The sequence below is a fragment of the Natator depressus genome, chromosome 2 (assembly GCF_965152275.1).
Source record: "Natator depressus isolate rNatDep1 chromosome 2, rNatDep2.hap1, whole genome shotgun sequence".
NCBI lineage: Eukaryota > Metazoa > Chordata > Testudines > Cheloniidae > Natator > Natator depressus.
Window position 1 is genome coordinate 63,175,395 of NC_134235.1, and position 21,763 is coordinate 63,197,157.

The 21,763-nt window shown below is 40.9% G+C and overlaps 1 protein-coding gene across 2 annotated transcripts in view; it reads right to left on the reverse strand.

Moving 5' to 3' along the window:
* The window catches only part of CLVS1 (clavesin 1), a 141,730-nt gene that overhangs the window by 90,633 nt on the left and 29,334 nt on the right, over window positions 1-21,763 (reverse strand). For both annotated transcript variants that reach the window (XM_074944330.1, XM_074944331.1), the window contains exon 3: window positions 6,318-6,492. In XM_074944330.1, coding sequence (XP_074800431.1) covers window positions 6,318-6,492 — 175 coding nt within the window. The remainder of the gene's footprint in view (window positions 1-6,317; window positions 6,493-21,763) is intronic.

The window sequence follows — 21,763 nt, forward strand, 5'->3', positions numbered from 1 at the left end:
CCCCTTGTTTTAATTTGTTCTAGAAACAGTTATTTTTATTTCCACATATATTTATTGCAATCATCTGTGTGTTCTTTTTAAATAAAAAAATTAAGAAATCATCTGCCACTAAGACTGGCAGCCTGTAGATAAACAAATGAAATCCTTGCACATTACACAGGGATTTATCAGAAAATAATGCAGCCTCAGAACCTGTAATAAAAAGCTTTGGATTAAGGCACTAGATTAGGACTCAGGCAATCTGGGTTCAATCCTGTGTAATTTTGGGCAAATCACTTAATCTCTCTTTGCTTTAGTTTGCTATCTGTAAAATTGTGGATAATACTAATTCCCCATAGCACAGAAGGTATTGTGAGGATAGCTACATAAATACTTGGGAGGGAGATGCTAAAGTGGGAGCCATGTAAGTACCTAAACTGTTCACAGAAACACCTAATTTCTTGCTAATATTGTAAAATATTGTATTTTACAATTGCTAATATTGTAAAATATTTGCAGAAATTGTAGGCCTCTCAGAGTGCAGCATTAAGGTGCCTCCTTACCACCCCCTGCCTTTCACACAGGATGGGAGGTGAACTCTGTGAATGGACCTCTGAACCCTGGGGGTGCACCGGCCAAGGACAGCAACTGTGAGTGGAGTACAGAGAAGGGACAGGCACGTTAAGGGGACTTTTGGGTTGTAAGACCCTGAGGGGAAAAAGATGCTGCTCAACTTACTTGGGGGTGGGTATTTTGCTCATGGTTTGTGTTTATGAACCCTAGTTGCGGTGTTTTCCCAAATTAATGCTGAGTTAATTCCCTCCTTTTATTAAAAGTTTTTGCTACACTCAGACTCTGTACTTGTGAGAGGGGAAGTATTGCCTCTTAGAGGCACCCAGGGGTGGTGTGTAATTATCCCAGGTCACTGGGTGGGGGCTCGAGCTGGTTTTGTGTTGTATTGTTGAAAAGGAACCCCTAGATACTGAACCCAGCCCTTGTTGCTGCTGGCTCCACCTGGCAGGAGGATTGTATTTGCATATGGCAGAAGAAAGCTCAGTGTCTCCAGGATGACCATACTCAGAGCCGTCCCTTGGGTAAGGTGAATCAGGGCAACCAACTCAGGCACCACACTTTGGGGAGCCCTGCACTTCAATAAAATCAGTACTGTCCCAATATTTAGCCCTTTGTCCCACATCCCAGCTGATATACAATCAGGATGCCATTTGTCCTGATATTCAGGTGAGGCGATGGGTGGGGAGATGGTTGAGTGGGGCGAGGAGGCAAATGGGGAGGCAAGCAGCAGGTGGGCGGGGGTGAGGAGGCAGGAGGGCAGGTGGACAGTGAGGAGGAGAGCGGTGGGCAGGCAGACAGAGGGGCGGGGGTGCTGGACGGACAGTGAGGATACTAGTGGGGAGGCAAGCAGCGGGCAGGTGGGTAAGGAGGCAGGTGGGAAGGCAGGAGAAGGGTGAGGAAGCAAGCAGTTGGGTGGAAAGCGAGGAGAGAGAGGTGTAGCGGGGGTGCCGGACAGACTGTGAAGAGACTAGTGGGGAGGCAAGTGGCAGGCGGGTGGCGGTGGGGTGAGGAGGCGAGCAGGGGCTCGGTGGACGGGCACGCCGGTTGGACAGTGAGGAGACTAGCAAGGAAGCTTATTTGTCCCGGGCCCCGCACCCACCTAGGGACAGCCCTGACCATATCACTGGCAACCCTTCATGCACCTTCAGAAAAAAAGTAGCCACAAAGACATATTTATTTTCGCATTTGCCTGTGCACAGGGAATGGGCCATAGCCCCAGTCCATCCACCCATACCCCTTCTGGGATGGTCAATGTGCCTAGGAATGCTCTTTCCCCTATGCAGAAATGCTGGGCAGGGAAAAGGAAATCTCTGTAGTTCTCCTTGCACCCAGTACAGCTTCACTGCAGCAGCTATACCTCTGCCCTAATTTTCTTAAGCATCCATGGTCTTTTCAGTGGAACACTCCAAAACGTGTGCCCCTACAAAAAGGATTGTGGTGACTATTTTCCACAGTTCACTATATTTCTTGGAATTGTTTTAGTTATCCACGAACATATTGTTTAAAGAAATGTTGTTATAGGTAAACCCTGATGAACTAATCTCCGATTAACTGAAACTACAGTCAATATCGCCCACAACCTTAGGGATAATTAATAGACCAACATCACAGACATGGAAATATGACTTCACAGCAGGAGCAATCAGAAAGAGAAAGGCTGTGAAGGGGGAAAGCTGTTCACATAGAAATGCTAACAACAAATAGAAATCAAAATCCAGCAAGTTATTGGCATAGTAAATTGTTTTTGTATAAATATCATCTTTTCCCCCTTTGCCTCTGTATGGCCATTTTTCTCTAAGATCTACCCTTCCCCCAGACATCAGTGAAAGAAACAGAAATAGAAAATGGAAAAACTCTAGAAAGAAATAGAGCATCTACTAAGACATACAGCAACTATTTCCTCACTATGAAAGAGTGGACTTCATTAATCAGAGCCTTGCTTAGAACACATTTGTCCTTGCACATTTGAGGTATAATTAAAAGCGCCACACTGTACACACAGTTATTTAGCATTAGAACGACCCTTGTTTAAGATGGTGATACTAGCACTATTTTAGGTAATTAAAAAGGGTAATTGAGAAAGAGGAGAGCTGCCCTGTAGAGCTATAATGAACTCACCGGTGTGATCTTACATACAGAGAAATCCAATAAACAATGGGAAAATGAGCAAAATGTAATTTCAGGCCAACTTCAGTTTTAACTGGAATTTGTACATCTGCAAATCTTCATAAATAAGAAATCTGCATAACATCTATATATGAATAATTTCATTACTATCAAGCATATTAGGTATAACTAGAGGAGGTTCTACAGAATGGGATTAATTAACATGTGCACTGAATAACATCCATTCTCATTACTTAGTGTTGTTGCATTGCAGGAGCAGATTGAGAAAAACTAAAAGGGCTGAGTCGCAAAGACAAGCAGCTCTCTTTCACCAGGATGGAGAACACGATGCATCTTAAAGGTGACAAGAAACATTATTACATAGACTAATATTATTCAATCAATTAATGTTTATTTTTCAATAATCCTAGATTTCAAACAAAGATGGGCCCAAAGCTCTGAGTTTGTATCCAGATCAGTTTCCCTAAGACGAGAGAGAGAGGGTTCAGATTTGGAGTTTAGGTTCAGCCAATTAGGAAGAGAATCTGCAAAATTCATATCTGAAGCTCCGTAGAGATCAGGAGTTGGGTTCAACCCCATATGTAATAATAAAATAATGAACTGATTTAATCCCTGCTATAACTCCATCCACTTCACTGGCCTGATGCAGGGATAAGTTTGGTCCAATATTGTTCCTTAAAAAAGAGAATGGGTATATTCCATTAATCTGCCTGGTTGAACATCTGCATGTGGAAATTAGTGGCTGCAGATATTTACAAAGCTCTAAAACCACTCAGATATTTTGTGGACATGATAAACCTTGAGATTAGAACCTCCTAAGTACTTCCTTTCAGATTGGGAAAAAGGCATACATTTTTAAAGGTGAGAGTAATTAACAATTGGAACAATTTACCAAGGTTCATGGTGGATTCTTCATCACTAACAATTTTAAAATCAAGATTGGATGTTTTTCTAAAAGATCTGCTCTAGGAAGTATTTTGGGGAAGTTCTATGGCCTGTATTATACAGGTCAGAATAGATGATCACAATGGCCCTTATGGCCTGGGAATCTGTGAATCCAGGCTCCCTCTGAAGTAGAAGCAACACACTCATACAGTGGTTCTCTCCCTTTCCCCCTCTAATATAGATCTTGCTTATATTTAAAAAACCATCTGAAGCAACTAAAACATTTATTAGGATAGTGACAGGTATGTTAAAATGAAAAAGTTACTGAAACTCTTTAAACAGGGAAATCAGTCACTTGAAAAGTCTGTATTTTATATAAGAGCATTTGACTTACAATCTCCACAATGATTTTGCAATTCATATGTCTGAATGCTCTAAAGAAGTTCCTGATTCCTTTATTCTGATGTCAGATGAATGGCCCAGTACTGGTTCGTGTCAGATTGGTAGATTATGTTCAACAAAAAAGAGAACAATTTTACTTTTTGGTTGGGTGAGATGAACAGAATGGTTGTTTGGAAGTCATGAGGTGTAGTAACCTTCAGGACGCATCAAGGCATTGTTTTCCAGCATTTGCAATCCAAATTGCAGCGTTTACAATTACCATTGCAAATGGAATCCTCCAGTGGTCTGCACAGTCCATGACACATTCCCCTTGTTTTAATTTGTTCTAGAAACAGTTATTTTTATTTCCACATATATTTATTGCAATCATCTGTGTGTTCTTTTTAAATAAAAAAATTAAGAAATCATCTGCCACTAAGACTGGCAGCCTGTAGATAAACAAATGAAATCCTTGCACATTACACAGGGATTTATCAGAAAATAATGCAGCCTCAGAACCTGTAATAAAAAGCTTTGGATTAAGGCACTAGATTAGGACTCAGGCAATCTGGGTTCAATCCTGTGTAATTTTGGGCAAATCACTTAATCTCTCTTTGCTTTAGTTTGCTATCTGTAAAATTGTGGATAATACTAATTCCCCATAGCACAGAAGGTATTGTGAGGATAGCTACATAAATACTTGGGAGGGAGATGCTAAAGTGGGAGCCATGTAAGTACCTAAACTGTTCACAGAAACACCTAATTTCTTGCTAATATTGTAAAATATTTGCAGAAATCTAATTTTAAATGCCTTTTCTGTGAACATTCTCACCAGAAACCTAATTCTGAGAGTTATGTTCATTCTTTACAGGAACAGAAACAAACAAGGTGACCTAGGGGTCTGTAATGGGGCATGCTGACCCTTTAAGACAGGGTCTGGATCCAGCACTGGCCTGTTCCTAGCTTCTACCCAGTACAAAGGCATTCAGGAGGGAAGAGAAGAGGTTGCAATTTCCAAAGCACATGAAAATTGTAGGCCTCTCAGAAAAGCATGCTGGGAAAGTGGACAAGGACAGCTCTCTTTTCTGAATTTAAGGGAGACTGGTGGAGAGTTAGACCTGTACTGGGTCTCCATGATGAGGCAGGCTGGGAAAGAGTAGGGTGTGGCTCACTTTTTTGAGAGAGAGATTGGTAAAGGGGTTTGAACTTTGGGTCTCTCCAATCAAAGGTCCTGGGAGGGGCTTTAGGAAGAAGCCTGTGAAAGGTCCTGAGAGGATACCTAAGAGACCGGCAGACTGAATGTAATATATCCCCAGTAGGGGGAGTTCATATGGACTTTATTACAGAGCCATCAAGTAGACAGAACCCTGGAGTGGGAACAAAAGGTTTCTTGAAGTATCCAAGTAAGGGTGTTAGGCCAATGAGCCAGACAGAGGACTTCATGAAGTCATCAAGTCCAGCACCTTGCACTGAGGCAGGACCTAGACCATCCCTGACAGATGTTTATCCAACCTCTTCTTAAAATCCTCCAATGGCAGGGATTCCACAATCTCCCTATTCCACAGCTGAACTACCATTACAGTTTAAAAAAAATCCTAATATTTAACCTTGCTGCAGATTGCTGATTACTTCTTGCCCTACCTTCAGTGAGCTTGGAGAACAGTTGATCACAATCCCCTTTATAACAGCTCTTTTAAAGAATGCTATGGCCCCATTGTATACAGATCTGGTTTTCATGTAGTTTTACCTTGTTCCTGTTTGTTTACAGGTGTCAGATGCACGTACCTCCTCTGAACTGGACCGTAACATAATTTAATGTCTGGTGTATTATCATGCTTGGAGGGCTTCTGCGGGAAATTAGGGAAGTCTGAATGGCAGTACATTGATTCCCACAGGGGGTCTTCCCTCCCTCTTCCTCATTACCCCCCAAACCCATATATATTTGAGGGTATGATTTGGCAGTATATTTCCATCTCCTGATAATAACAACTACTCCCCCTTCCTTTCCCTTCACTACCCTGCACATACATATGCACCCCGCACATGTATGGCATGCTTCATAAGGCAGAAGTTGTGGGATTTTAATCCCCAGGAACTCTTAAATGGATTAATTCTCAAATCTCTAAACATTCTTCTAATTGCTACAGTAAGTAATACAGGCTTGAGGCAATGATGATTTAGTGTTTAAATGAAAGCAATAGATAATCAAAAATAAACATCTGAAACTTGGGCTAGGCTATAACTGGATGATACTCAAATGATTTTCAGTTGAAATTTTGTATTGATTTTTTGTTTTCTGAGAAATATTATCCTGACTACAATGACAAAACCTAGTTAACTGAGTGCATGCTTGCATCCCACATTCAACATACCTGTAACCCTTCAATGGCCAGTTTGAGGATGGACGGCGTGAGCTTGGAGGCTTGCTTGAAGGAGAAATTGCTCCAGTCTATAATTAAAATGAAGCCGTTTATCTGAAGCTCTTGATCTTCAATGAGAACTTCCAAGGACAACAGAATAGCCCGTAGAATATCTGTGAAGGAGTTCCTAAGGCCAAAGCAGACGTAAAGGATTGTAATTATCTTCAGACCACAGGAAATGCAGATATGCCTGGGATTTTTCATGTACAAGGAAACAGATATTTATTCTGGTGAAGTTCTTTAGAGAAGACAGATATTTAAAAAGCATCACCAAGGTATTCCCTGATTTGATAACATCTGTTCACTGATGGATAAAATAGATCCTGAGTTAAATCTCTTGGCATTTTGTGGCATCCCTTATAATAGATTTTAGCTCAGCTACACTGGAAAAATATTTGTCTACAGTAAATGAAACAGCTTTAGGCTATCAGTTTAAAACACTCTGCATTAACTATGACAACTAGCAAGCCCACAGAACGAATGAGACAGACATGCATCAGCCAGATTTTCCTGTGTTTCACAAAATTCAAATGTTCTCTTTCATTAATTTTTTGCTGTTCTGTTCCTTTTTTACAATAATGCATCTGGTAACAACTAGAAACTAAATGTGATTAAACTCACACTCACAGACCCTAATAAATCAAAGACCTATGGTCAGATCTTCACCTGATGCAAATCAGCATTCTTGCTGGAAGAAAATATTCTATGAGCTATAGTCGTTCTCTTCAGAAACAGAAACATAGCCTATAATGTACGGAGTACCAGGTGTACACTAGCTGAGGATTTGACCCCTAGTATATATCCTTTCCTAGCCAGCACTGCCTGGCCATATATTGGCATGCTCCAAGGTATAGAAACAGCACAGTAACTCAAAAGTACAGATATCAGTGCTAAGATCTTTGAGTAAGGAAAGCCCGTTAGAATTTGAACAACATTTCTGGAGTAAGAAGCAATAAACTCATGTTAAACCACAGATGTTTTAAAAAACCAACAACATATGATGAAGTGGGTTATAGCCCACAAAAGTTTATGCCCAATAAATTTGTTAGTCTCTAAGGTGCCATAAGGACTCCTCGTTGCTTTTGCTGATACAGACTAACACGGCTACCCCTGTGAAACCTGAAACCACAGATTATATTTATTTAAAAAAGAGCTAGAGAACCCTGTTATAAACCTGAGACAATAGGATTCAGGTGGGTGAAATAAGTAATGCATAGAACAAGGTTTAGCTTTATTAAGAAAATTTGTTTGCGCTAGCCCTCCTATTGAATTCCTGCACCTTGGATACATTCCAGCAACAATTTGTTTGCAATATAAGGAGGAAAACCAGAAACAGACAGGCAAGTCTGTACAAGACATGCATAAATTACATAGCCATAAATAAGAGAGACTATTTGAAAAGGAGGGAAGGGTTCATTTTTTGTATAATTAATTTTAGCCATTGCCCAGCTTATATGGTTCAAGCATAAAATGAAAAATAACGACAACAGATCAAAATAGGAACTTTGTATTAATTAGCAGTAGGCTGACTGCAGGGGCTCTGTCAACTCAGAGAGAATAATTACTAACATACTAACATCTGTAGTTATGAAGAAGGGAGAGATAAACAAAGACAGAGAAGGAAACACGGTACATTTTTCTTAACATGTCATTCTGGACTGGGAAAGTTTCTTTGGTAAACAATGAGCATGAGTCTCTCCAAAAAAATATAGCTTAGTCCTTATGGAAATGATTATGTAATGCATAGGCACTGGCTTCCTCCGGGCCCGGGGGGTGCTCAACACCCCTCCCACCCCGTTCCACCCCAGACCCCATCCCATCCTTTCTCCCAAGTCCCCACCTCTTCCTGCCCCACCTCTTCCCACCCAATTCCACCCCCTCCCCTGAGTGTGACCCATCCCCGCTCCTCCGCCTTCCTTCCAGAGCCTCCTACATGCCGTGAAACAGCTGACTGGGAGGGAGGGGCAGTAGTTGATCGGCCGAGCTGCTAGGGGTGGAACGCACTGGGAGGGACGTGGGGGAGCTGGCTGCTAGAGGGTGCTAAGCACCCGCTAATTTTTTTCCGTGGGTGCTCCAGCCCTGGAGCACCCACAGAGTTGGCTCCTGTGATGTAATGTACTGGTACAGTAGCCTTTGTTATCTTTGCACTGTCTTTTTTAATTTCTAAGAGCTCTGACCATGTGGAAAGATGGCTGCCATTTTGTTTTCAAAGTTAATATTGCCTGTGACAGGGGAGGGACACATTGTGCTCTCTCATGGAAAATCTAGTTCTGTTTTATTTTGCTGGTTTTTTTAATCTTTAATGAGTCATTTTATATTGAAGGTATATTGTTTCTATTTGTATTAAACAAAACGAAAACTGGAAAGCATAGTTTTAAAGCAGGTTTTGCCCTTACTACATAAAACCAAGGGCAACTCCACTGATCTGTCAGGACTGAATTCAACCCTTAGTTTTGCTCACCCCTTTTGGCAAATTTTGATCTAAGAGTTTACAATTTCTGCTTTGAAGAAACTGTATCCTGAAGATTGTTGTGTTGTGCGTTGTTGTAGCCCTGACCTGAAGAAGAGTTCTGTGTAAGGTTGTCTTTCTCACCAACAGAATTTGGTAAATAAATATATTACCTCACCCACCTTGTCTCTCTAATATCCTGAAGAATCACTTTATTTTCTGTGCTTCTCTGTTCCCGCTTCATAACATAGTAAAAATACCCTTCAAAGTATAATCACCAGGGAAAAATATGATAATCTCAGAAGACTGCAGATGTTTGGGATGAAAGTGTGTTTAGCTTTCTTGGCATTGGGCATTATCAGCACCCTAGCAACAACAAGGGGGCTACTGGGAACCTAACCAAATAGTACCCCAAAAATCTGAGTTGGGAAGTCAAACTAAAGACAGTGCTTTCCTCGGTAGTGGAAGGCTGCAGCACAACAGTAAATTAATCTGTGTCTCATCTGAATATTTATTCTATTAATTTTAAGGATCCTATTGTCCAAAGAAGTGCCAAATGTACATATAGCATTTCCTCTCTTACCATTCTTTGGAACCACATCCAAAATAGGTGGCCAGGTCCACTCGTTAGCCTTTGTTGTGATCATTCAGATTTACCCTAATTGTGAGCGCAACTGTAAAAAGTGAGTGACAGTTTATAAAAGGTGACCATAACCTATAATAACAAATGTTGATGGGAAAAGGTATTGGAGGGAAACAGACTGAATTAGTCAAATAAAAAAAGTCTATTGATATAACTCAAGGACCGTGTTAAGATCATGCTGGTAATCAAGAAAAGTGTGGAACCAGAAATTAGTAAACAAAAATTGGAGTGTCGGCAACTAGGCCTAATCGGTGCACAAAATAATGAGAGGACAGGCTATTCCATTCATCACTCCCTTTGGAGGTCCTTAAAGAAAGAGATTTTGGAAACAAACCTGACTACTGGAGTGAGCTTCATCATCATGGCTGTCACCATCACTTCCTCATCCTAATCCTGAAAAATGTCCTGACCAGATTGGGCCAGATGATGCCACCACCTCTACTGGCATTGGCTGAATCCCGAACACCACGTAGAATGTGGGACTCCATTTCCTCCCCTGCCGCCCATGTATCCTTTTCCTTCCTTGCCTCATTTATCCTCTATCCTAGTCCTCTCCTTTTTCCTTCTGTCTGATAAGAGTCTGGCCTAGTTGGCCAAGACTGTATATTTTGCAACACTACTGCAGGCTTGTGACCAAAAAGAGGCAGCTAAAACCAATGCCCTAAATAGCCCAATGCTGGTACAAGTTTGCCAGATCGAGTAGCTGATAAGACCACCGCTGTGCCTGTGTTTTTCCAGCAGCGAGATTCCCAGTGAGAGTAGCACCAGACATAGAAGCTGCATTTTTTGTCTTTGATGTTATTTTCTCTCCCCTTTGTGAGTGTGTTTGCCTTGTTTTGTCTTCTTGGGAATGGGATTGGACTCTAACAACAACAGCAACAATGAGAGCTCCAGCCCATCTCAGCTAATTTCTTCTCTTTTCCCCACAAAGGACAGTTATTACCATCTTTAATACCATCTAAGAGACTGTCAAACAAGAAGGTTTTTCCTTCTAAAAACTCTCTCCAGCTAAAGAGAAAGGAAACATTAAAATGAAAGCCATACTTAATACGTTACATTTCAAATGAACCTCATTTGAAAGTGTTTAATGGTCAGACCAATGACTCAGTTATGTGAATACCATTGGCCCATATATAAATTAATACAACACCTCTTAGCAGGATTTAACCAATAAACACTTCAGACAACCATGAACTTCCAATAAAGGAAAAGTAATTTCTTCTTCAGACTCTGTGCCCTCAATTCACACCCCACTGGCATTCTTGTCACATCATGGGAGGGTTGCTTTAGCTTGTGGTCAGACCTCCATGAATACCAGTAGCAACTTTCTAGTAGGGGGCATTGAATTGGAAAATGTGATCATGATATACTGGCCATGCCTCCTCACACTGTGCTCTCTCTTTTTGGGGCTGTCCTGGATTGTTGTAGTTATCAAAACAGAAAGGGGATTGTAGGCACCTTGCACAATTATGCCAGGTGGATTCTCTGCCAATGGCAGCTCTGTACCCTGGATTATGTTGTGGGGGGGAGAGAATGGAATAATCCCAGTCTGAATTTAATCCCACATATGCCTTTTTAAAAACAGATTTAATGTTCATCACTGTGGGAAGCAACAAATAGGACTACACAGGGTGCAGAAATGGATTGGTCTCCTAGTTCTGGCCAGGAAAGCTTCCTTTACAGAACATTCACGGTGACGTTCCTTGTGCTGCCACCTTTGACACCTTAAAAGGAGACGGGGTGGAGTAATTTTAGGGATGGATGAGAACTGCTTGCACAAAGCATGAATATGTTTTATTTAAATTCTAAATCATACTGAAATGTTTGTTATGATTGGGCCCAAATCTTCTTCATGGATGCCTACACTTAGGTACCGAAATCTGTATTTAGGCACCTAACTAAATGACCAGATTAACAGAGCTACTGATCACCTGCATTTCCCATTGACTTTAATAAAGGTTACTTGTGGAAGAGTTGGACACCTGATTTTGTGAGTGTGGGAGGATTAACTAATCTAGCATTTTCCTGCATACTGTCACACCCTGTCTACAAATTTGCATATTCTAAGACATGGCACATATAAAACTGAATGCTAATGCTGTTTCTTTTATTGGGTGAGGTACAACTAGGCATGAAGGCAGCACAATGATCCTCCAGGTGGATTCTTTGCAAGCATGCCAGTCAATGTTTGCAGAATCTCTATGGAAATCATGCTGACTGCCATCTGACGTTGAAGCCCTCAGCTTCCTAATCTTGTGGCTGTCATATGAAGCACTCAGCTGTTTCACTGATTTGCATCCAAATCATTTTCCATACATTAACTCATAATAATTTTATGGGATTCAACTACTTTTATTACTTGGTTCAATTTTCCATTTCCCGCCCCAGCTTGACACACTTACAAAAAAGTGATATAAATTGCTGTTTCAAGAAAGGGAACTACAATACCGCTGTGTGGCCTCAGCATGGAGCCTACTTCAGCCTGCCATTAATAAATTACCAAAGATATGCACATGCCACTCAACAACAAAAGCCAGGAAGGAAGGAAACAAGCAAACAGTTTGATTGAATAGCAAGGTACCATAAAAGAAGTCCTCAAGCCAAACAAGTATCCCTAAGAAAATGGGGAGTTAGTCAAATGGAAGATAGTAGTAAGGAACCAATAGCATGATAGAAAAATGAGAAGGGTTTAGCTAAGGGATTTTGAAGGCAGATTAGTCAAACTTAGTCAAATTTATAAAAAGTAATTAAGAAATTACTTAATTATAGCAGGAGTAAGCCACCTGTGAGAGAATTAATTGACTGAGTGGAGTATTGGATACAAAGGGATCAGTTAAAAGGGATAAAGACATCGCAGAGAAGCTAAATGATTTATCTGCTTCAGTCATCACCACCACAGATGTTGAGGACATACCTACAATTTTCAACTGATAAAGATGAGGTGCTGTTGAAGATTAAGGTGCTGAAAGAAACATATATTTCTGAGAAATGGTATCACCCAGGCGTTTTGAGATCACTGGACTCAATCTTCAAAGTACTTAAGCATACTTAGATTTAACCATGTGAATACTCCTGGTGACTTCAATGGGACATAACCTGATTTCAGTGGGACTACTCACATGTGTAAAGTTGAGCATGTGCTTAAGTGTTTTGCTGCATCACTGCCATTAAGGATGAAGTGATACAACTACTAACAGAAATATGCAAATTCTCATTCAAATCTGCTGCTGTACCACAGGGGGAGGGATAGCTCAGTGGTTTGAGCATTGGCCTGTTAAACCCAGGGTTGTGAGTTCAATCCTTGAGGGGGCCATTTGAGGGGTCTGGGGCAAAAATTGGGGATTGGTCCTGCTTTGAGCAGGGAGTTGGACTAGATGACCTCCTGCGGTCCCTTCCAACCCTGATATTCTATGACTGAAGGACAGCAAATGCTGTATCTATCATAGATCACTGAGCTTTAGTTCAGCACCATATAGACTTATTTAAACAATAATTAGAGCGTTATAAAGCTGCTAGGTAAACATGATATAATGGGGACAACAGCTTCTGTAAAGGAAAAGTTTATTTCCCCAAGGTACTAGAATACGTAACCCATCTCAACAAAATAGTGGTTAAACTAGAATCAGATTAAATGTATTTGAACTTCTGATAAAGTTTTTACAGAGTTTCTCACAATAAGTTATTAAAGAGTTGAAATATCATGGAATAAGAAATAAAGTTTTGTCATGGATTAGAAACTAGCTAAGAGACAAAACAACAACTAAAATCCCACCAACAATGAGTAAAAATAGTTAATTTTCAGTCTGGGAAAGGTTGACAGTACAATACCAAAAGGATTCCTACTAGGACTGTGGATGTGTAATATATTTTCTTTAAAAAGTGAAAAAGGAGGTGAAGAGCAATGTGGCAAATTTTGCCAATTCCCCAAAATGATTTAGGTTAATCAAATCTAAAGAAACTATGAAGGGAACTCCAGAGGGACCCAAGAAAGTGATGTGTATGAGCCACACAATGGGAGGTGAAACTTAATACTGATTCATGCAAGCTAATGCAGGCAGCACTATTTTGATCAACTAAGCCACAGGAAAGAGTCTTAGTGATCATTGTGCACCTCGTTTATAAAGCTCTTGTGATCAACTGATGAAAAGTGCAGTATAAGAGCCAGGCATTATTCTTTATTATTGTTTTATTACGTAGTTCCCTTTGCTCTTCATGGAGTATCAATGAGAGGGGCCCAATTTCCTTGAATTTATTTATTATTAGAAAGGGCTTGGTCATTTGTGCAAATTGTTTAACTTCATGTGACTTTATCAGTGATCTCTGCTGAACAGGTGACTAGCAGGGATTACTATTCTCATCACTATAGTTTGTTCAGATCTTTGACTCAAAACCTGCAAATTGTGGACTGACGCACTCATGCAATGCCTCATTGACATAAATTGAACTCTGCATGGGCACAGCAGTCAGTTCACACATTGTAACCGCAGGATCAGAGCCTTCAAATTTAAGTTCTTTGGGGCAGAGTCCATCTGTTCCTATGTTGGTTCTGTCTGTTCCTACCACACTCAGCCCAAACTGATTGGAGCCACTGGGAACTATGGAAATATAAATAATAATTAATGATAATGATTGTGAACAGGTCTATAGAAATATGTTTCAGTATTTGATCTTCAAAATGTGATGGTTTGATCTTCAAAATGTGATTCACTAACAGAGAAAAAGGGCTAAATTCACAACTAAGATTATTCACATCAAATATATTAACCAGCCCTAATTATTTTCTTCATGGAATCCAACAAGTTAAGTTAGTCATTTTCTCTTATCTCCTGAAAAATATGAGCAATTTAGTAGCACACTCAAAACAGAGAATTATCTTACTGCAATACAAGATTTTGATGAGGCTCAGACTCATTTTGCTCATCACAGTAAATCAGAATTTGCTCATATCTCTACAGAACCAGAACCAGCATTAAATTAGTTGGTGTTAACTCCAATTTACTCTTCTCTAACATCAATTTAGTTAAAGACCATTATTGTACGTCATTTCCAGGCAGGCATCTCTAACTGTTTTGTTACTGGAACTCATTTAATTTTTCTGTACAGCATTGTTACCCATCAGCTCTGTGTTCTTGGGGAACCAGGGCGCAGTACCCAGCCTGTCTGACTCACGAAAGACCACTGCCCCTCCGCCTCTGCTTGAACCAAAACCGATCAGAAGAAAGACTTACAAAAAGCAATGAAAAGGCAGTGGGAGACACAGCTAAACCCATGGGACCAGGGTGACAGAATTAAGGAAACTCCCCTAGCCTCATTTGCATCGAAGATGGGACGGGGGCATCTCCATTAGCATACAGAATGGAGAACAGAGATTCCAAGGCAAGAACTGCATGGAACGCTGGGACCAGAAAAGCAGGGAAGCACTGCATCATGGGGGTCTCTGCTCCGATGTTAATGAACCCATGCTGTACACACCCAGCTCAGTAGTTATCAGACCAATTCTAGTAATAAATCCTTTATCAGTATCCAACATAGTGATGCTCCCTAATTGCATTGTGAGCTCCTTCCAAGGAACACCACCCATAGCCAGAAATGATCAGTTCCTATTGTCTAGCCTGAACAAAACAACTTTGGTATATTCCCTTGAGCCATCAGTTTACCCCAATCTAGTGCTCTCCCTTGAACCACTGTTCTTTCCCTACAAAAACTCCTGTCCATGCTCAAGTAAGTGTTCTGATGCCTGGATTCAAAATCTTGCAGCATTTCCACTGCGACTTCATCTTCTCCTGGCTGATTGTGCTGGGGGCTCTGCCTGCCTCCAGCACTCAGGACCCTCAGCTACCACCACCACCTGGGACCCCCGATCGATTCAAGCTTCACGGAGTGGTGAGAACCCAGCTCTCTCTCTCTCGGTATAGCCTTCTGACCCTGACTTGTGTGATCAGGTATAGTTTTCTAAACCTGACTTTTATAATCAAATTTAGGTTAGATTTAATATAATAACTGTTTTGTTTGTTTGGCTCCCCTATGATTATTACCTGGTAATAAACAACTGTCATGTTAAGCTGGTTGCTTCTCTCTCTCTCTCTCCCGCACTCCCCGTCCCCCCTCAGCATTCGCTCTGCAGCAACACTCCTTATACCTAAGCTAAAGATCCCCGCAGCGCCAAAAAATCCTGTGGGGTTTGCTCATCAAGTGGGTTATTACCAGAACAACTGTAATGTGAAAGTGGGGATAGGGACGTGCTGAAGCTGGGACATGAAGGTGGCAGCTTGGAAGTTCTGCTTTATCCAATGGGCTGGCATATAAGGGTGGCATATAAGGGTGGTAGATTGAAAGTGTTGCTCGACCCAGCCTGCTCAGGTGTACGCTATTCCGGTGCGGCGCCCAGGGCATATGAGGGTGACAGCTCGGAGGTGCTGCTTGAGCCAGCCTGCTGAGTCCAGGGACATATAAGGGGTCAATTTGGGAGTGTGGATTAACCTGGTCCTCTTAGACTCTGTGTGTGTGTGTGTGTGTGTGTGGTCAATTTGGGAGTGTGGATTAACCTGGTCCTCTTAGACTGTGTGTGTGTGTGTGTGTGTGTGTGTGTGTGTGTGTGTGTGTGTGTGTGTGTGTGTGTGTGTGTGTGTGTGTGTGTGTGTGTGTGATTCTGGGGCTGGAAGAACCCAGGCCTGGGGAACCTAGGTCTTGCAGGAGAGCTCCATTGGGAGGGAACTTGCAGCAGGGAGAAGTAGAGCTCCATATGAAAACACAAGTGACACAAGCAATACGTTGATAGAATTGCAGAACTCCCCACCCCGGCCCTGAAGAGTAACCCTAATAAATGAGCGTACGCCAAAGTAACAGGCAAATCTGGTAACAGCATGTGTGTGGGAATATAAATATTGTTTCCAGGTAACCATAGATCTAGGATAAAGGGATGAAATAGGTCAGCGCAGTAGCTTTGTGGAATCCTTGGTTCAAATCTGTATGGGGTAACAGTAAGAAGAGTCCAGTGGGCTAAGGTTAGGCTCTAAAAGATATTTGTCCATGTCAAAAAAATACCATGTAGTTTAACATGATTAAAAGGGGGACAGATTCCCCCCACATTTCCTGACTGGCTTTGAATTCCTCTGGATATATTTCTTTCCTCAAAGCAAGTGGGAATCTTTGAGGTTTCCCACTGGAGTGAAAATATTCCAACTCCCAGAAGAATTGCATAGCCATTTTTTCTTATCTTTTCTCAGAATTTGCATCTGTCAGCGAGTGCTTCTTAGATGTACAAAAATATTCACCATATTAGGTTTCTGTTTGAAGACCTTTTATATACCTGTATTATCCCTTTATGAGGCTTTTTGATACCACTTACTGCTTCAATAGGGCTCTATAGCAACCAGTAAAAAGCAAAGGGGGAAAAAAGCATCACACGATCTACGTTCAACCCTATGTTACAAATCTCTTCCTACATATGCTCATTCATATGTGGACACACATATCAAATGACTGGTTATTCCTTGATCATAGTATGAATATGCAAGGGGCGGAGGAGGAACTCCTGATGCACAAGGGCCAAAGACGTTTACAGTCCATGCACTTGAGGGGTGGGGGAAGCATAGGAACTGTGCCTGCAGTGAAACTCTGGAAGTGGGAATTGCCTCAAAAGAATATGGGGAGGGACAGGCAGGAGGTGGGGAGATGGCAAAGCGGTTTCCCTCTGCACCAGTCCATGGAAAGAAGAACGAGCTGTTCCATCCCACGGTGCTTCGTTCCAAGGCACAGTGAAAAGTGGGTACTCCCCCAATGCTCTCTTGAGCTCCAAAAATCCTTCCCTGAGCTCTCCTGGGGCTTGATCTGAAAAGCATTCTGTCTCGATCCAGCAAAGCACCAAAGCACATGCTTAACTTTAAGTATATGAGCAATCCCCTTGATTTCAACAGGACAACTCAAATGCTTAAAGTTGTGTGTGTGTCTAAGTACTTTGCTGGAGAGGTATGGGGGTGGGGGCAGTGTCCTCAGCACCTTGCAAAATCAAGACCCTGGCAGATGACAAAGAGGTACGTGGCTACACACTGCTCCTTACTGCTCAGGGTAAATGCTACAATCTAGCTCCAATATGTAATATGTGCTCTGATTTCTTTCATTTGTTTGTTAAACAGGAAAATGCCTCTAAAATATTCTCTGGCTATTTTCTTGGCTATGTAGTTTCCAAACCTATGCTGGATATACACACAATTCTTACATTCAAAAGGAGTGGGGAACAGGATGTCTGTCTTTCACTGTGGCTGCCAGTCCTGGGCAGTATGTTGTTTTTACTTATGTAAATGCACCCTGAGGCCGTGGCAGTCCTTACAAATTCTACAGTAACGGCCACAAATACAATCTGGTTACAACAGAGCTACTGCAGTGTTCCAATTGATTACTATAGACTCCCATAGCTTTTTTGCACAAGGGACTGGACAAAGAATACCTGTCTATACAAAAACAAAAAAGTTGACATAAATATCATGTATGGTTATTTTGGAAAGGTATTTATGACTTATTTAACTTCTTCTTTAGGAATCTAGGAAATGATGTGCTGAAACAGACAAATGGTCCGTTCAATCCTATATTCTTTCTCCATCAGTGGTCAGTGTTGGGTACTTCGATAGGCAGGCTTAAATCTCCCGTCACCCACCTTGCAATGTTGTAAGTACACCATAGCCGCTGGGCACTATCGTACTACTACTACTACTAATGATAATAAGGACATTTTCTCTAATGCCACTTGGTGAACAGTTTATGCTTGGAAGCATGAGAATTGATGGCTTTTGTAGTTTTTTCCTAGCCTGTGTAATTGCATAGTCTTTTCTTATTCAAACACTGTGTGTTATAATCTGTTCTTGCATCATATTAAGCTATTTGCTTCAATTTCTTGCATCAGTGAGTTCCACAAGTTAATTTTTTCATTACAGAAAAAAACAATTTCCTTCTGTACATTTTAAATTTAGTGTCTAATTACAACATGGTTCAGCCTTTGTTCTATTATTATGGAAAGGCATGAGCAGGAGCAATCAGCCTTCTCTGTACCATACATTGTTCTAGATAACCTCTTTTAAATCTCCTGTCTTTTTCCATTCCAATTTACATAGTTCTGGGCTTTTTAATCTCTTCGGATGTGGACACCTCCTTCACTCCTACCTTCCACAAATTATATCCGTTGCCCTTCTTTGAACATTTATATTTATGCTATGCCCATGTTTTTTCGACGACATGATGAAAAATGAATTCAGTATTCAAGGTGAGTGTAGAATGTCAACATACATAATGGCATTTTCCATTTATTCTCTAGTTAATATAACTTAACCTTATATTTTCTGACCACCACTGTGCTTTGAGAATGCTTTTTAATTGTCCTCTCAAGAATGACTAGACGTTTTCCAGAGAGGGTAAAAGTAATTCCGAATCCAACAGTGTGTACAAATATAAAGGACAAAGGACCTGAGTACCAGATATGTCCATATGATAAAACTTGGCGTTTACTTACAATGAACATCGTCTACTAGCTCATTGTATGATTAGCTAAATCTAGAATTCTTTTCACTCCTTCCTAATCTTCACTAACCCACAACATTTTGTTAAGTGCCCATTTTGCCATTTCACTATTCACCTCACCTTCTTGAACAACAAAGATCTTACTACTGGGGCAGTTTACTATTAACCTCTGCTGATAATTGGCCATTTTTGACTCCCACTCTTTGCCTCAAGTCTTTTAAGGAGTTTTAAAGCTTTTAGTTCTCACCATATCATTGCAAAGGGCTTGTCTACACCGGCACTTTACAGAGCTGCAACTTTCTCGCTCAGGGGTGTGAAAAAACACCCCCCTGAGCGCAGCAAGTTTCAGCGCTGTAAAGCGCCAGTGTAGACAGTGCACTAGCGCTGGGAGCCGTGCTCCCAATGCTGGGAGCTACGCCCCTCGTGGAGGTGGATTTTTCAGAGTATAGGGAGAGCTCTCTCCCAGTGCTGCGCCGCGACCAAACAAGCCACGTTAAATGATGCCCTCTGGTTGACTTGTACCCATCGTTTTGTTAATGCTGACAAAGATCTCTAACAACTGCCTAATAAACCTATTTGTGCACAAATTGATTATTCTTACAGTAGATATATACCTAATGGTAGAATGGGTCAAGTAGTAAAACTAAGCAAGCAAACAAACAAAAACCCCTTTAAATTCACAAATATTCGCAAATAAGTGCTGACTTCAGTTCACTGTGGTTCTTCCTACAGTGGCTCTGGCAGCTCCCAGACATTGCCAGTACAAATATGCTAGCGCTGCAGCTGCTGTGGTGGTGGTGTGGGCCTACCCTTAGAATGTTAATATGTTCAGTTATTATTTTGACAGACCTCCAAAAGTTTCCTGAGGACTGCAAAAGAGAGAAGGGAAATAATGTTTTCTAACAGTTTATAACTCAGCTAAACTGGAATGATATTTCTTGGGAAATGCACTTCAAGGGCATTCCCTCTGCTGAATTTCAAAGGCCTGCAGCAAGCAACGCAGCTGTTTGAATATCTCAAATAATACTAATTACAAAAGTATTAGACAACCTAAAATGTAAAGCAGCCTAAATATAGGGGTCACTATCAGTTCCCTTATAATATAGTGCACTCATATTTACAGATGTTTGATCCCAGTCATGGGCCAGGTGCTTGTGTTATGTTATACATACTTTTATCTCATCTAAGAAACTTCCTGTTGAGGATTTGGGGTGGTTTATGAACTTTTATTTGTGGCTGTATTGTTTATTTTTGTGAAACCAATGTAAAGAACACTAAATGTTTTTTTTCACAGTAGCAATAAGACACTCCCACACAGTGCATTTACAGAGAAATATTAGAGAGGTTAGGTAACTGAAGTCATCGTTGTGCCCACTTGTTTAATTATAAATAGCTTCTTATGTGCGAATGCATATAGCAAATAGATGTGATAAAGAGCTCATACCAAAAGCTTTAATGGTCAAAAAAGCCAGAATTTAGTCCTGCTTTTGATCTGACAGGTTTGATGCCAGTAAATGACTGTCTTTATCTTGGACTTGATGTCACCATGTTCATACCTTGATTTATTGAGGCTGTTGTTTTGTAAAAGTACCTGTGGGGAAAGACGCGGATGTACAGGACATGGAAGGAGAAACCTGAATTATAAAAAATGGAGTCAACCCTTTGGAAGATTTAATTTACGAAGACTGTAATTTGATAGGATGGGAGTCCTTGATGAAATTGCAGGGTTTGGTAATATCAGTTGGCTGGCCCTTTTTCTCTGTTGCTCTCACAGTAACATTACATCAAAAATGGAAAATCAGGACTTGGAGGTTTTACTCCTATTGAGTTAAACACATTCTTATAACATGTTTGGGCTGCTTGAAAATCTGAGGAGTATCTTTTAAAGCAACTGTGGTGTATACTTTTCTTTATTCTAGCTAGTACTGTGACTTGTCAAAAATACTATTAAAGGGCCTTTACTGCAATACCAAACTTTGACAAAATACAGCAAGCCAAGCTTTTGCAGGATAAAAGTCCCAATATATTGTTTGTTAGTTTCCTTCTGTAGCAATGCAAAGAATGAAAACTTTCCCAGCCTCCCTGCTTTTGAATTTATGTTTATATTTAAACTGAATAAATCAGAGGTCTCACAGAATTCTCTGCCATTTCATTAACTTGCATTCAGCATTAGCTAACGTTTTGTAATTTTAGTACTGTATAAACGAAATAGGGCTCTATATTTAAGGAAGTGTGCTGGTTTCATTTCCATTTAAGACATACATATCAGTGACTTAGGTTCCACTTCAGCAAGGTACTTAAGCACATACCTAACTTCAAGCATATGAGCAGTTCCATTGCTATACTTTGTCTCTGTAGTTAATGTCCACGGGACTATTCATAGGCTTAAAGTTAGGCATGTGGTTAATTATCTTGCTGAATGGAGGCAGGAGGGAAAATCTCCAGTTTTCATTACTGTGCTATGGAAAATTATTGTTGGATTAATGTTTATGCTTTTGAAATAGTGAGCTAGACATATTGGCTCGCTTTAGCCAGTCCTGAGAGTGAACAGCCATTGTACAAACTCCAACCTTCCTCCCCATAGCTCTGCCAATGCACTTTGTTTTTGAGCTGTATAGTTCCTGCTTCTCCATTCTAGTGCCTCTCCTGAGCAGAGACAGCCAGCTGTGCTCTATAATGATAAATCATATACAAACACAAACATGGTTTAGGTTGAGAATTCTCACATTCATTCAATCTCTTGTGACTTCAGTAAGATGTATTTTAGCCCAGACCTCCAAAGCAGACAGGCTAATG